Genomic DNA, 12,919 nt, shown 5'->3' with positions numbered 1-12,919 from the left:
TTGAAGCTGCTGCAGACATAAATAAAGGTAACTAATATCTTGACTTTTTCTAGAAGAAAGAATGAAAATGTCTTCAACATGACAAGTGAACTAAGCAGACAGAAGAGGACAAGGTTCTTTGTTAAAGTAAATATCTCTAATAATTCACAAATGGCAGAATTAAAAGAAATTTACTCAGAATTCATCCTTTTTTTTTTTTAAAGTAAAGCCAAAATACTCACTATCAGACCTTTTGCAATTGAGCTTAGGACCTAAGCAATGGGCAATCCAGAAGCCACTGAATTCCATATCCTTCTGCCTATACCTATTTCTTGGTGGGTGGGGGGGAGTGGCTTTAGAGACAGGGTTTCTCTGTGTATCCCTGGCTGTCCGGGAAATCGCTCTGAAGACCAGGCTGGTGATGGTGGCACACACTTTTAATCCCAGCACTTGGGAGGCAGAGGCAGGTAGATCTCTGAGTTCAACAGAAGCCTGGTCTACAGAGTGAGTTCCAGAGGGAAAAAAATTAAAATTAAGGGCTGAGTGTGTAGTTCAGTGCTGGAACCACTACCTAGCATGTGAGAAAGCCCCTAGGGTTCAATCCCAGTGACAAGGACCAAACACATTTGTTGACGTTTGGAATTTCTACAAAAAAGAAAAAGTTCTTAATAAAGTATTCTATCAAGGGTATGATGAGGCATTGGTTGGACTAAAGAGGTTACGGATTCATTTTCTTTTCTTTTTTAAAATGTGCATTGATGTTTTGTCATGGGTGCTGGGTCCCCTGGAACTGGAGTTACAGACAGCTGTGAGCTGCTTTGTGGGTGCTGGGAATTGAACCTGGGTCCTCTGGAAGAGCAGTCAGTGCTTTAACCGCTGAGCCATCTCTCTGGCCCTGAATTCATTTTCTAAGATTAAATAAAGGACACTGGTAGATAATATGCATGTATAAATCAAGAGATGCAATGTGTGTATAAACTTTATCCTCTTCTTTGTTCATTTTATTCTATTACTGTATATGTGTTTTATGTGGGCCACCACGTGATAAACTGAGTCCCCAACTCCTTAATAGGGTGCAATATGCTGTTGAAAAATGCGACGTGATGTTTATCAATCTAATTCGGAAAAGAATACACAAATCGGAAAACCAGGTGAGTTCAGAGCCGTGCTCTTTTGTTCCTGAAGCCAGGCTGAGGCAGGACTGCTGCAAATTCAAGAGTTTGAGGCCAGCCTAGGCCACAGACCAAATCCCGCCCCCCTCCCCCTACATAAAAAAAAGACAAAACAAAACTTGTTCTTCCTTCTGGAGTCTTTTCTTCCACAAACAACATTTATCTATCGTGAAGGGAAGGCTATAAAAATATCTGTGGGCCCCTGCCCCGCACAACCGGTACCCACGTACCTCTCCCGCAGTGGCTGGCTCCCCTGTGCCAACGATCAGACCCGCCTCTCGATACCTAGCCCCGCCCACAACGCCCCTGTCCTCCGAGGCGCCCCGCCCCTCGGCGCTGAGGCCCCGCCCCGCCCCGCCCCGCCCCGCCCCCTGGCCTCAGGCCTCTGCGGCGGCCTAGGCGCTCGGCGCCTGCTCAGTGCGGGCCGCGGCGCGCGAGGTGGCAGGGGCCGCGGCTCAGCCATGGCGTCGGCCGCCCTGGGCAGCTCGTCGAGCTCGGCGTCCCCAGCCGTGGCCGAACTCTGCCAGAACACCCCGGAGACCTTTCTGGAGGCCTCCAAGCTGCTGCTCACCTACGCCGACAACATCCTGAGGTGCAGCCGGGGCCCTCGAGCCTGGGAGCCGCAGACGGGCGGGGCCGCCGGCGCTCGGGCCTGAGGCGGGGCGGGCAGGGCGACGAGGGCTCGCCGAGGTTGTCACTGCCGCTGACAGCCCTGGTGTCCCATCTCACTGCAGGATCCCGGCTCTGTGACCCAGCCCGAGTGCGGGTTAAATATTCACGCCGTGTTTGGTGGTTGAAACATTTGTGGTTTAAAGTTACGAACTTCCTATTAATGTCTGGGTTTTACTTCAACCTGACTCCTAAAGAGTTTTGAAGGAAAGCGTGCTGGAGAAGTCACTTTCGTTCAGAGGGCAGCACTCTCCACAGCTGCTCCTCACAGGGTCGTTGTTGGAAGTTGGAGGCAGCCCCCTGCTGCAGCTCTTTGGGTCAAAGGGAGCTTGTTTGGGGAAGGCGTGCAGGAGGGGGCGAGCAGGGAGGTTAAGGAGGTTAAGGTGCTGGCTGACGTCATGCCCCGGGCGCTGGCTCTTAGAAGTACACTGACATGAAGTCTGTATTAAGTCTCAGCTTCACCCCTGTACATGTCATAGAGCCCAGTTTTAGCGAATGAGTTGGAAACGGTTTGTTTGAGACGGGGTGCAGTCCTGTATAGCTCAGGCTGGCATGAAACTTGCTCAGTAGCCCAGAACTCATGCCAGTCCTCCTGTCTCGACCTTCCGAGTGCTGAGATTACAGGTGTGAGCCACCCTAACAATAATTGTCCATTTAGGTACCATTAGTGATTTGAAAGTAAACATATGTGGTTATATGCCATGTTATGCAGCATCAGCACCGAGCCTGCTCACAGCTACATAATTGTGACCTGTGTGACCATCATCCTCCTTTGTGACACCTCATCTTAACCTTTTCTAACCTGAGATCTAACAGCACCTCACAGTACAAGATGCCCATGGACTCTGAAAGAACGCATAGGCTTGAATCTTGAGAGCCTACAGCTGAAATTTCCTCCTGAATTCTCAAGTCCCCCAACCCATCCCCTGTACAGAATAGAGGGACGGATTTGAGAAGATGATTCAGCTTTGAGTACACTGAAACCAAAGGTGCTAAGATCACGGTACTTGAAGGACAGCTTTGCATGCAGACAAATTGGTTATTGGGATCATAACCATCATTGTGAATGTTTACTAAACTTCTAAAAGAAACTGCTTCATTTTACAGTCTTTACTGTGACTTGTATTTCTGATCTTGAGTTTTTGTCTAAAAAGGAAATTAGAAGTTTGTAACTAAAAGATTCAGACTGATGTGAAAAATTGCTCATTTAGTTTGTTTTCAGTAATAGTGTCCTTGTGTTCTTAGAATTCAATGTCTGGCTTGCTTGGGGGTGGTGTCCTTTTCTCCATATTCAAATCCAGTGACTTTCTAACTCTTAAGGAAAAGCCCCAGATGTCTTCCTGGGCCCTCGCCACACATTATAATTGTACTTCTCTAATTTGAGCAGAGAAAATCAGGTTTCTGTTTCCATCGCTATTTTTTTTTAATCCACTAGCAGCAGAGTGAAAGCACTTTAAAAGGCGTATTGTCCCACCATCTCTTCTGACCTCAGAGTCTCAGAACAGTTTATAGAATGGAATTGCAAATAAAAATTTCATTAGGATATTTTTAAACTGATGCTTGTTGCTGTAATCTCCAGTGAAATAATACTTTTAAATTTCTACTTGAATGATGTTTATCATATCCTCAGCAGTAATAAATCTAATTAAAATACAGAAAGAAATATGAGCTACTTTGTATGCAAAAGCTTCCCCCAAGTTTTAGATAAGATGAGCTTGCTATCTACTTTGTTCAAAGCAAAACAGAACAACTCTGTATTAGTTTCACTGACATCATGGGTGTGCTGTTTGGCTAATTTGATTCATGTATCCAGGTTTGGCCTAGAACTTGACATGTTATCTGAGAATGATCTCAAATTTCATATCCTCCTACCTACATCTCTAAGTTACAGGCATGGGCTCTCACACTTAGTGTTATGAGGTGCTAGAGATTGAACTCAGGGCTTCATGAATGCTAGGCAAGCACTCTATCACCTGACTGTATCCCCAGCCCCTAATTCATTCATTCTTTAATGTACGTGTTTGATAGTTCACTAATTTTGTTTACAAAGCACACACAGTTATTATTGACTATACTGGGTGTTATTGGGAAGAACCAAGAATTGAAAGTAGTTTCTCTGTTTAAAGAATATAAATATATTTGGGAGAAAAACAGGTATGGAAAAATAGCTTATAGCGTAACATCAAAGAACAATTCCAAGATAGTGTTTATGTTTCTGTACTTATGCTCTTATGTTAGGAGACAGTAAAGAAGAGGATTGATAAGGTAGGACCAATTGGAGTAGCAGAGGACATTTCTGTGAAGTGATAGGTGAAGGGAACTCATGATTCCTGGAGTGGAGTTTCATGAGGAACAGCATTAGAAGAAACAGGCATTAATTGTAATCATAGAGCCATTTTGTAATCATAACCATAAATGCCGATAGAATGAAGACATTGATAGAGGTTCACAATTTTCAGTGACAGCGCAAGAAGTAATAGAAGACTAAACTGACTTTTAATTTTTAATGTAGCTTGCCACTGACACACCAAGAAATTGAGTGTTGAGGGTTGGTGAGTTTGTTGGCAGCTTATGTGGTAGAGTATGTTTAGACTTCATAATTAGAGCAGTAAGCTTCAATTCTTGTTAGCTGTTTTTAAGTATGATCATATGCAATTCATATATCATTTCCAAGTTTGAGGTCCCTTACTTATAAAAAGTATAAAAATACTCTATTCTAGGATTGCCATAAAATATAGAAATAAAGAACTTGGCACACACATAACTACTACTGAGGATATCTATTATCGTTTTATGTATTATTATTATTTCTGTTAAATTAGTTTACAAGTTTGGTGGGGTATTTGTTCTTTGAAATTTCATACATGTTTGTAGTGTATTGTTTATTCTTCCTTCCCTTCCCTGTCATCACCCCCACTATTCTACAACTCTCTTCCCCAAGTTCAGATATTTTTGTTTGTTTTGTCTCGTATCTCACCGGTGGGGTTGGTTTATTTGTTTGTTTGTTTGGTTTTTGAGAAGTGTTTTTACGTTTTTGAGACCGTTTCATCATGTGACCAGGAGTGGCCTGTTGGGATTTGTTTGGGAATATTATTTTAAGCTGTGTTACTTTGCCTGTCTAAAACACCTGATGGTCTACTAAAGAACTGAATGACCAATAGCAAAGCAGGAGAAAGGATAGGCGGGGCTGGCAGGCAGAGAGAAGATATAAAAGTAGAAATCTGGGAAAGAAGGGAGAAGGAGTAGCAGCCAGAGAAGGAGGAGGACTCCAGGGGCCAGCCACCCAGTACACAGCAAGCCACGGAGTAAGAGTAAGATTTACAGAAGTAAGAGAATGAGAAAAGCCCAGAGGCGAAAGACAGATGGGTTAATTTAAAGTTAAGAAAAGCTGGCTAAAAATAAACCAAGCTAAGGCCAGGCATTCATAATTAAGAATAAGCCTCTGTGAGTGATTAGTTTGGGAATTGGGTGGCGGGCTCCCCAAAAAGACCAAAAACAACCAACAACAGGAATTATAGGCATACATCACTATACTTTGATAAGTACACAGTGTTTGCTTGTAAGAACAGTGGATGGAGAGGTGGGGCCAGTGATTGTCCTGTATCCTTCCTAAGGCCAAGACCCTGTTTCCAAAAAAAAGGGGCGGGGGCGGGGGGAAGTATTATTTTTCTTACCTGATTCAAATACAAAAGCAAATGTTATTTTTCTGAAAATTAAATAACTTGATTGTACCTAGAGTTTTCCTGCCTGGCCCACAGGACAAATCTCTCTCATCTGCCAGTCCCACAGCCACTCAGACCCAACCAAGTAAACACAGAGACTTATATTGGTTACAAACTGTATGGCCATGGCAGGCTTTTTGCTAACTGTTCTTATAGCTTAAATTAATCCATTTCTATAAATCTATACCGTGGCTCGTGGCTTACCAGCATCTTCACATGCTGTTTGTCATCGTGGCGGCTTGTAGCTAGAGTTTTCCTGCCTGGCCCACAGTCAGGACAAATCTCTCTCACCTGCCAGTCCCATAGCCGCTCAGACCGACCAAGTAAACACAGAGACTTATATTGGTTACAAACTGTATGGCCATGGCAGGCTTCTTGCTAACTGTTCTTATAGCTTAAATTAATCCATTTCTATAAATCTATACCTTGCCATGTGGCTCGTGGCTTACCGGCATCTTCACATGCTGCTTGTCCTGGTGGCGGCTGGCAGTGTCTCTCTGACTCAGCCTTCCACTTCCCAGCTTTATTCTCCTCCTTGTCCCGCCTATACTTCCTGCCTAGCCAATGGCCAATCAGTGTTTTATTTACTGACCAATCAGCAACACATTTGCCATACAGAACATCCCACAGCAGCGGCTGGCAGTGTCTCCCTGACTCAACCTTCCACTTCCCAGCTTTATTCTCCTCCTTGTCCCGCCTATACTTCCTGCCTAGCCAATGGCCAATCAGTGTTTTATTTACTGACCAATCAGCAACACATTTGCCATACAGAACATCCCACAGCAGCGGCTGGCAGTGTCTCCCTGACTCAGCCTTCCACTTCCCAGCTTTATTCTCCTTGTTCTGCCTATACTTCCTGCCTGGCCACTGGCCAATCAGTGATTTATTTATTGACCAATCGGAGTAATTTGACATACAGACCATCCCACAGCACTTCCCCTTTTCTTTTCTTTTTTTCAAAAAGGAAGGTTTTAACATTAACAAAGTAATATTACATATAATTGGGAATTTGGGCATAGCTTTTCTTACTACTTCCTGCTGGAGGGGGCCGCTGTATCTTATGGGGACACAAAGAAAATTTTAGGATTATGGAATAGTCCATGAGGCTGTATTGTCTGAGCCAGATGCCTTCAAACCATTCTGGATGTTGGATCATCTGGGCCATGGTGTCATCGGAGACCTTTCAGGGGGTCTTGGCTGGTCAAACCTGATGTATCTTAATCTGGAACAAATCCATAGCCTTTGGCTTTCTGTGGGAACAAAAGCAGAGACTCTTTTCCAAAGCAACATATCCTTATATCCAAATTTTGAAGTGAAGGTACCTTTAAAATATACATTTTGGCATAACTCAACAGCTTTTACAATCAAATGTTTTTCTGCAGTTAAAAATCCCAAAGACAACACAATCCTGATTCTCTGTGTAATATTCATCTTTATGTGGTTTATTTTTTATATTAATTTTACTGTCTCTTTAAAGACTTTATTTTTTTAAAACTATGTATTTGTTTCTATAACTGTATATATCACCTTTTTTGTCTCTTTCAAGCCTACGTATATTTTATACACATTATAAACTATTACATCTGAATCTGTCTTATTGTGAATCTATTGCTTTAAACTGCAGCAGCTGTGGCTGCTGGCTCCGCCCACCTCAGCTTCCCAACATGGCAGTGGTACGTTTTCTGCCAGCTCTGAGAGCTATCCTGGGTCTATGCTTTTATCCAAGCAGCGTGTAGCCCAGAAACCTCTTTTTTTGTTTTGTACTAGCAAAGACTAAAGCCACCACGCAGCTTAATGTGCCACTTGCAGAGGCCTCATTCCCACCATACAGCAGGTCGGGCAGGTCGGGCAGGTCGGGCAGGTCCAGCGCACAAGCTAGGAACCCACCAGTAGCTCAAACTGGCAGCTGCCGCTCATTTGAGAGAAACAATTAGGAAGCTGTTTTTAGCTCCATTTTAGAATCTTTTCTCAGGTTTTAGGTGGAAACTCTTGCCACCACGTTGGATGCCATTTGTAACTAGAGTTTTCCTGCCTGGCCCACAGGACAAATCTCTCTCACCTGCCAGTCCCACAGCCACTCAGACCCAACTAAGTAAACACAGAGACTTATATTGCTTACAAACTGTATGGCATGGCAGGCTTCTTGCTAACTGTTCTTACAGCTTAAATTAATCCATTTCTATAAATCTATACCTTGCCACGTGGCTCATGGCTTACCGGCATCTTCACATGCTGTTTGTCATCGTGGCAGCTGGCAGTGTCTCCCTGACTCAGCCTTCCACTTCCCAGCTTTATTCTCCTCCTTGTCCCGCCTATACTTCCTGCCTGGCCACTGGCCAATCAGTGATTTATTTATTGACCAATCAGAGTAATTTGGCATACAGACCATCCCACAGCACTTGATAGATAAGTATGAGAGTAAAACAACTAGGAAGACAAAATATTTTCAAAGTGACAATTGAACAAATACAAGGAATTCTGCTGCCTTCTCAAGATTCCATCCTTTTAACATCATCAAAAACCACCCATTCAGAAAATGTTCCAAGAAAAGATACAAGATAACTGCTAACAAGTGAAGTAAATATTACAACTTACAGAAATATTTAATAGATAACAGAGGTGTGTGTGCATGTGTATGTGTGTGTGTGTGTGTGTGTGTGTGTGAGGGGAACCATCAAAGTGTGACAACAAAATGAGAAAAATCTGCAGAGAAAATGAAGTTGATGGAGAATCAAGCAAAAATTAAGGCCAGTGTCCATAGTGCCAGGACATGGCAGGACCAACTTTTGGTCTTAGTCTATACTTAAGCTCATGCAAGTCTGCTTGATATTTTTTAATTATTTAAAAAAAAAACATTTGGGTTGGGCATGCATAACTTATTCAAGCAACTAGGAGCCTGAGACAAGAGAATTCTGAGTTTGAGGCCAGCCTGGGTGAAACAAAGAAAAAAGAAAAAATCTGGGAACTAGATATGATCGCCATTGCTGGACTCTGTTTATAGTATGATAAAAACCAATAAGTAATATGTAATGATCATATAGAGCCCTAGAAGCTATTTGAACATTAAAACTGTGTTTTTAAACTGGGATATACGATTGTGGTGGCACTGACATGTTTATCACCTTGTGGCATGTATCATGAGAAGTCACAATGATCTGTTTAGCATTGACAAATGTTGGGGTCATTTTATAATTTATTTATTGCTTGTTTAAATGGTATGCCATGGAAAGCAGGGATGCTGAGTATTCTGTGTTGCATAGGGAATCACCCCTCAGCTGTATCCTAAGTGTTGTGAGTGTCAAGATTGAGAAACCCTGGTCTAATACACAGAATCAATGTAGAGAGGATAAACTGTCCTTAGCTCCCAACAATCTGTGCTTGCTTCTGAAATCATTTGTGGAAATAATTTTTTTTAAACTTCCAATCCTTTTCGAACCTACAAATTTTACAGAATACAGTAGAAATCTCAAGGTACTAAGAAGTTGTTCTAAAAGTCCTTGACCACTCAGTCTTGCAGTTCTCATGGATGAAAGGTTGTAGACTAGCACTAATGTACACTAGTTAAGCAGTAGTACTTACGCTTTGTCCTTGACTAGTCATGTTTTCCTTTTATTGCCCTACTTCCTATACTAAAAATACATTTTGAACTGAGGTAGTAACTTATAGTAAAAACAGTCATTGGTCCAGGGAGGAAAGGAAGCTAAGTGACCATTAAGGTTCATGCTGGAAGCAAAGCTTCTTTAGCCAGGTTTCAGTTCAGAAAGGCTTCTTCATCACCATCTTTGTGCCATGGGCACCATTATAGATGATGGGATCCCTCAGAACAAGTAAAGTTCTCTACCCTCTGCCTGGAGCTACTATTGTTTATTTTCTTTTAGAAACTTAAAAGACTCAAAAGGTATTTTGTTGGTTTAAATATTAAGGCAACTCCATGTAGTTAAAAGGGAGGTTTATTTTGTGGGGTAACTTACAAGTAAAGGGATAGGAACCAAGAGAGCTGGCTCATCCAGACCTGAGATCTGGATGAGGGTCTTCAGGGGTCCTCTCTCGGCTCCGCCTTGTAGGCTTGACAGTTACCGAAGCCTCAAAGGATGTGGTACTTCCAGGTCAAAGCTGGAACGGCTACCCAATACAGTATTTAGCTGTAACAGCATAGAATTAAAATGTCACACAATTTCCTCTGGCAGCATTAATACTGTCATCCATAAAGTTGGACAATAGAAGTACTCTTTAGTACAGAGGTAAGAATCATGAAACTGAACTGCTTGTCTGGACTGCTCACTCTAAAGTTGGAACCTGTACTGCTGTGTAGGAGTGCAGCTGATATAAAATGTGAAAAGAAACATATATAAACTCTTTAAAAGATAAGTTGCTACATATTATCCATTATATTATCTTTTTTTAAATCAGAAACCCCAATGATGAAAAATACAGATCCATCCGTATTGGAAACACAGCTTTTTCTACTAGACTCCTGCCTGTCAGAGGAGCCGTTGAGTGCTTGTTTGAAATGGGCTTTGAAGAGGTGAGTATGTGTAAGGGTTTCCTCCCCTTCATGTGCAAAGCAGTCAATAGTAGTGGTGAATAGTTGTTTGAATGAAATATTATTTTTAATGAATTGATCATTTTGAAAATGTGTAGAACTAGTTTTTTTTTAACCCATTAGACATTTTTTTAAATACAATGAAGTCAGGATAAAAATGTAACAAGTTTCTACAGGTAGAATTCTTACAAGTCTCATTGATTTAGAATAAAGAGGGTCAAATACAACCCAAAGATTAAATGTGGTCCCCTCCCAGTCTTCTAGCAAGCACTGGCTTTCTGAGTATTCGGTGAATCCTAAGGTATTACCGTTTCCTCCAGTAAGAAGAAAAAGTGAAGGAAACACAGAAAAGAGGAGTCCATCTGCCCCACCGAATGGTTTTCTTCTGTGACAGGAATCTCAAGCTGTTTTATCATTTGATTTCACAAGAAGAGTTTGGTGTTTCCATCCTCTCAAACCTTGTGGCAGAGATAACACAATAAACATAATTATCAGAATTGTGAATTTTAGCCAGGCATGCTGGCATATTCTATAGACTTACATACTTGGGAAGCTGAGGCTGAAAGACCGTGAGTTCAGGGCAGCCTGGATTACATACTAAGACTGTCTCTAAAAGACAGACAACAGATTCTGAATCTTCGGTGCTCCCCTATTACTGATGTGTAAGACGTTGGAAGTTGAGCAGGACTACAAGTGCTAGTGGCTATCAGAGTCAGCATTTTTAGACTTTGTTAAAGAAATAGGACGTACTTTTCTTCCTGTCTACCCTTCTTAACCAAATTCTGTTGCACACCATGAGGATGCAACGTGGTAAATTAATATAATCTCATCCCATCTGGAGCATATGTTCTAATGTGTGAGACAGTATGAAAGCAGAGACAGGTACAGAGAAGAGGACCAGATACGATGCTGTACTCATACTGTGCACCCCAATACACTTATCTGGGGTCAGAGAACAGAACAGCCATAATATTAAACATAGAGGTTAGGCAGTGGTAGCACACGCCTTTAATCCTAGCATTCCAGAGGCAGAGATTCATCTGGATCTCTGTGAGTTCAAAGCCACACTAGAAACAACCAGGCATGGTGACTCACGCCTTTAATCCCAGGAAGTGATGGCAGAAAGCAGAAAGGTATATAAGGCATGAGGACCAGGAACTAGAGCTGGTTACGCTTTCCGGCTTTCGAGAAGCAGTTCAGCTGAGATCCATTTGGATAAGGACACAGAGGCTTCTAGTCTGAGGAAACAGGACCACCTGAGGAATTGCGAGGTGAGGAAGCTGTGGCTTGTTCTGCTTCTCTGATCTTCCAGTGCTGACCCCAGTACCTGGCTCCAGGTTTGTTTTTATTAATAAGACCTTCTAACGATTCATGCTACACATAGCAATCAGAGTTGCACTCAGTGTAGCAATGAAGTGACAAGGGAAAGCCTCTGAGGAGATAAAGGTAGGACCCGAGTGATAAGAAACCAAGTTAATGCAGAGGATTGGCGTGCACAAAGGGCTTCTAGCTGTGGTAGCTCTGACACAGAAAATAGCTTTAGGGCTAGACAGAGACCAGGCTTATACAGATGTAGACTCTTTTGAGTGAGAGAGGAAACTCTGATCAAGTTAATCTTGATTATCAGTTTGATTAGACTGATATACACTTGGGAGTTTAGTAAAACATACCCCTTATCTGTGGGAGTATTTCCAGAGACCATTCAGGATGTTCATGACTAAATGAATGGTTGAATCCCTTGAGGGATTCAAACTTTGAGTAGGTTAATTAGACAGGGGTAGAACTATGGAGGTGGGGCTTCAGTGGAAGAAGTAGATCTCTAGGAACATGTCTTTGGATGCTATCTCTTAGCCTGGTCTCTTCCTGTTGCTGCTCTGGTATACTTCCTGTCTGACTAGAGCTGCCTCCTTCTTCACATGTTTCCACCACCATGTTACTCTGCCTAGCTGTAGGCCTAGAAACATGTTTCCAAGTGACTAGGGACTGAACCCGCTGAACCTGAGCCAAAATAAATCCTTCCTCCTTTGAACTGTTTGTATCAGATACTCTGTCATACAGACAAGAAAAGGAACTGATATTGAGGCCATTAGAAAGTTATAAGCGGGGAAGATATTTTCAGATATTACTTTAGTTATTATAAAGAGAATATTCCGGATAATCTGGAGTGCAGGCAAGGGATGGTACAGGAAAACAAATTTAGCTTGTTAAACCAGTCTCACAAGGCATGGCAGTGGTTATGTAAATGTTGGAAGAACCTTTACCTGCTCTGTCCCTGGTGTTCCTAGCTCCCAGAGGATCGCTATTACAGCACAGATAGGAGGCTGGAAACATTTGTTGAATTATGTACTGATGGCCGAGAGGTGAGAGCTAGATGGATTCAGGAATTACGTATGTGTTCGTGTGTAGAGGAGCCAACAGTTCTTGATAAATTAAAAGTCTTGTAGAAGGGTAAAGGAAGAAATTGGGGACATCTAGCTTTAAGTTTCAGACACTGAAGTCGATAAGAGTACCACTAAATGAGATGAAAAAAAAATCTTGGAAAGTGGCAGCTTTTAAGGGAAAAAGTACTACATGGGTTTTGGACAGGTTTGACTCCTTTGCTATTAAATACTGTTTAAGTAGAAATATTAGTCAGTTGAATAAGATAATCCCACAACTCAAAAGAGATCAGGCCAGGATTTTAAAGCATGGTATCATCTGATTACAGATTACATATAAACATCAGAATGTAAAGAATTTCAAACTATATAGGGAGAAAAATGAGATCACTGCTGACTCTGTGCAAAGAAATGAAGACTTAAAATTAGGCAAGAAAACTTAGTAATTAACATAGA

General features: G+C 42.1%; 1 protein-coding gene across 1 annotated transcript in view; it reads left to right on the top strand.

Annotated features, from left to right (window-relative positions):
- Positions 1–1,532: 1,532 nt before the first annotated feature.
- Ngly1 (N-glycanase 1) overlaps positions 1,533–12,919 on the top strand; it is a 63,394-nt gene continuing 52,007 nt past the window's right edge. The window contains exons 1-2 of the mRNA XM_052734057.1: positions 1,533–1,743; positions 9,953–10,067. Coding sequence (XP_052590017.1) covers positions 1,613–1,743; positions 9,953–10,067 — 246 coding nt within the window. The 5' untranslated portion in view covers positions 1,533–1,612. The remainder of the gene's footprint in view (positions 1,744–9,952; positions 10,068–12,919) is intronic.

The sequence above is a fragment of the Peromyscus californicus genome, unplaced genomic scaffold (assembly GCF_007827085.1).
Source record: "Peromyscus californicus insignis strain IS unplaced genomic scaffold, ASM782708v3 Scaffold_12__1_contigs__length_115047231, whole genome shotgun sequence".
Classification (NCBI taxonomy): Eukaryota; Metazoa; Chordata; class Mammalia; order Rodentia; family Cricetidae; genus Peromyscus; species Peromyscus californicus.
The sequence above is the reverse complement of the archived record's forward strand: the minus strand, read 5'-3'. Positions and strand labels throughout refer to the sequence as shown.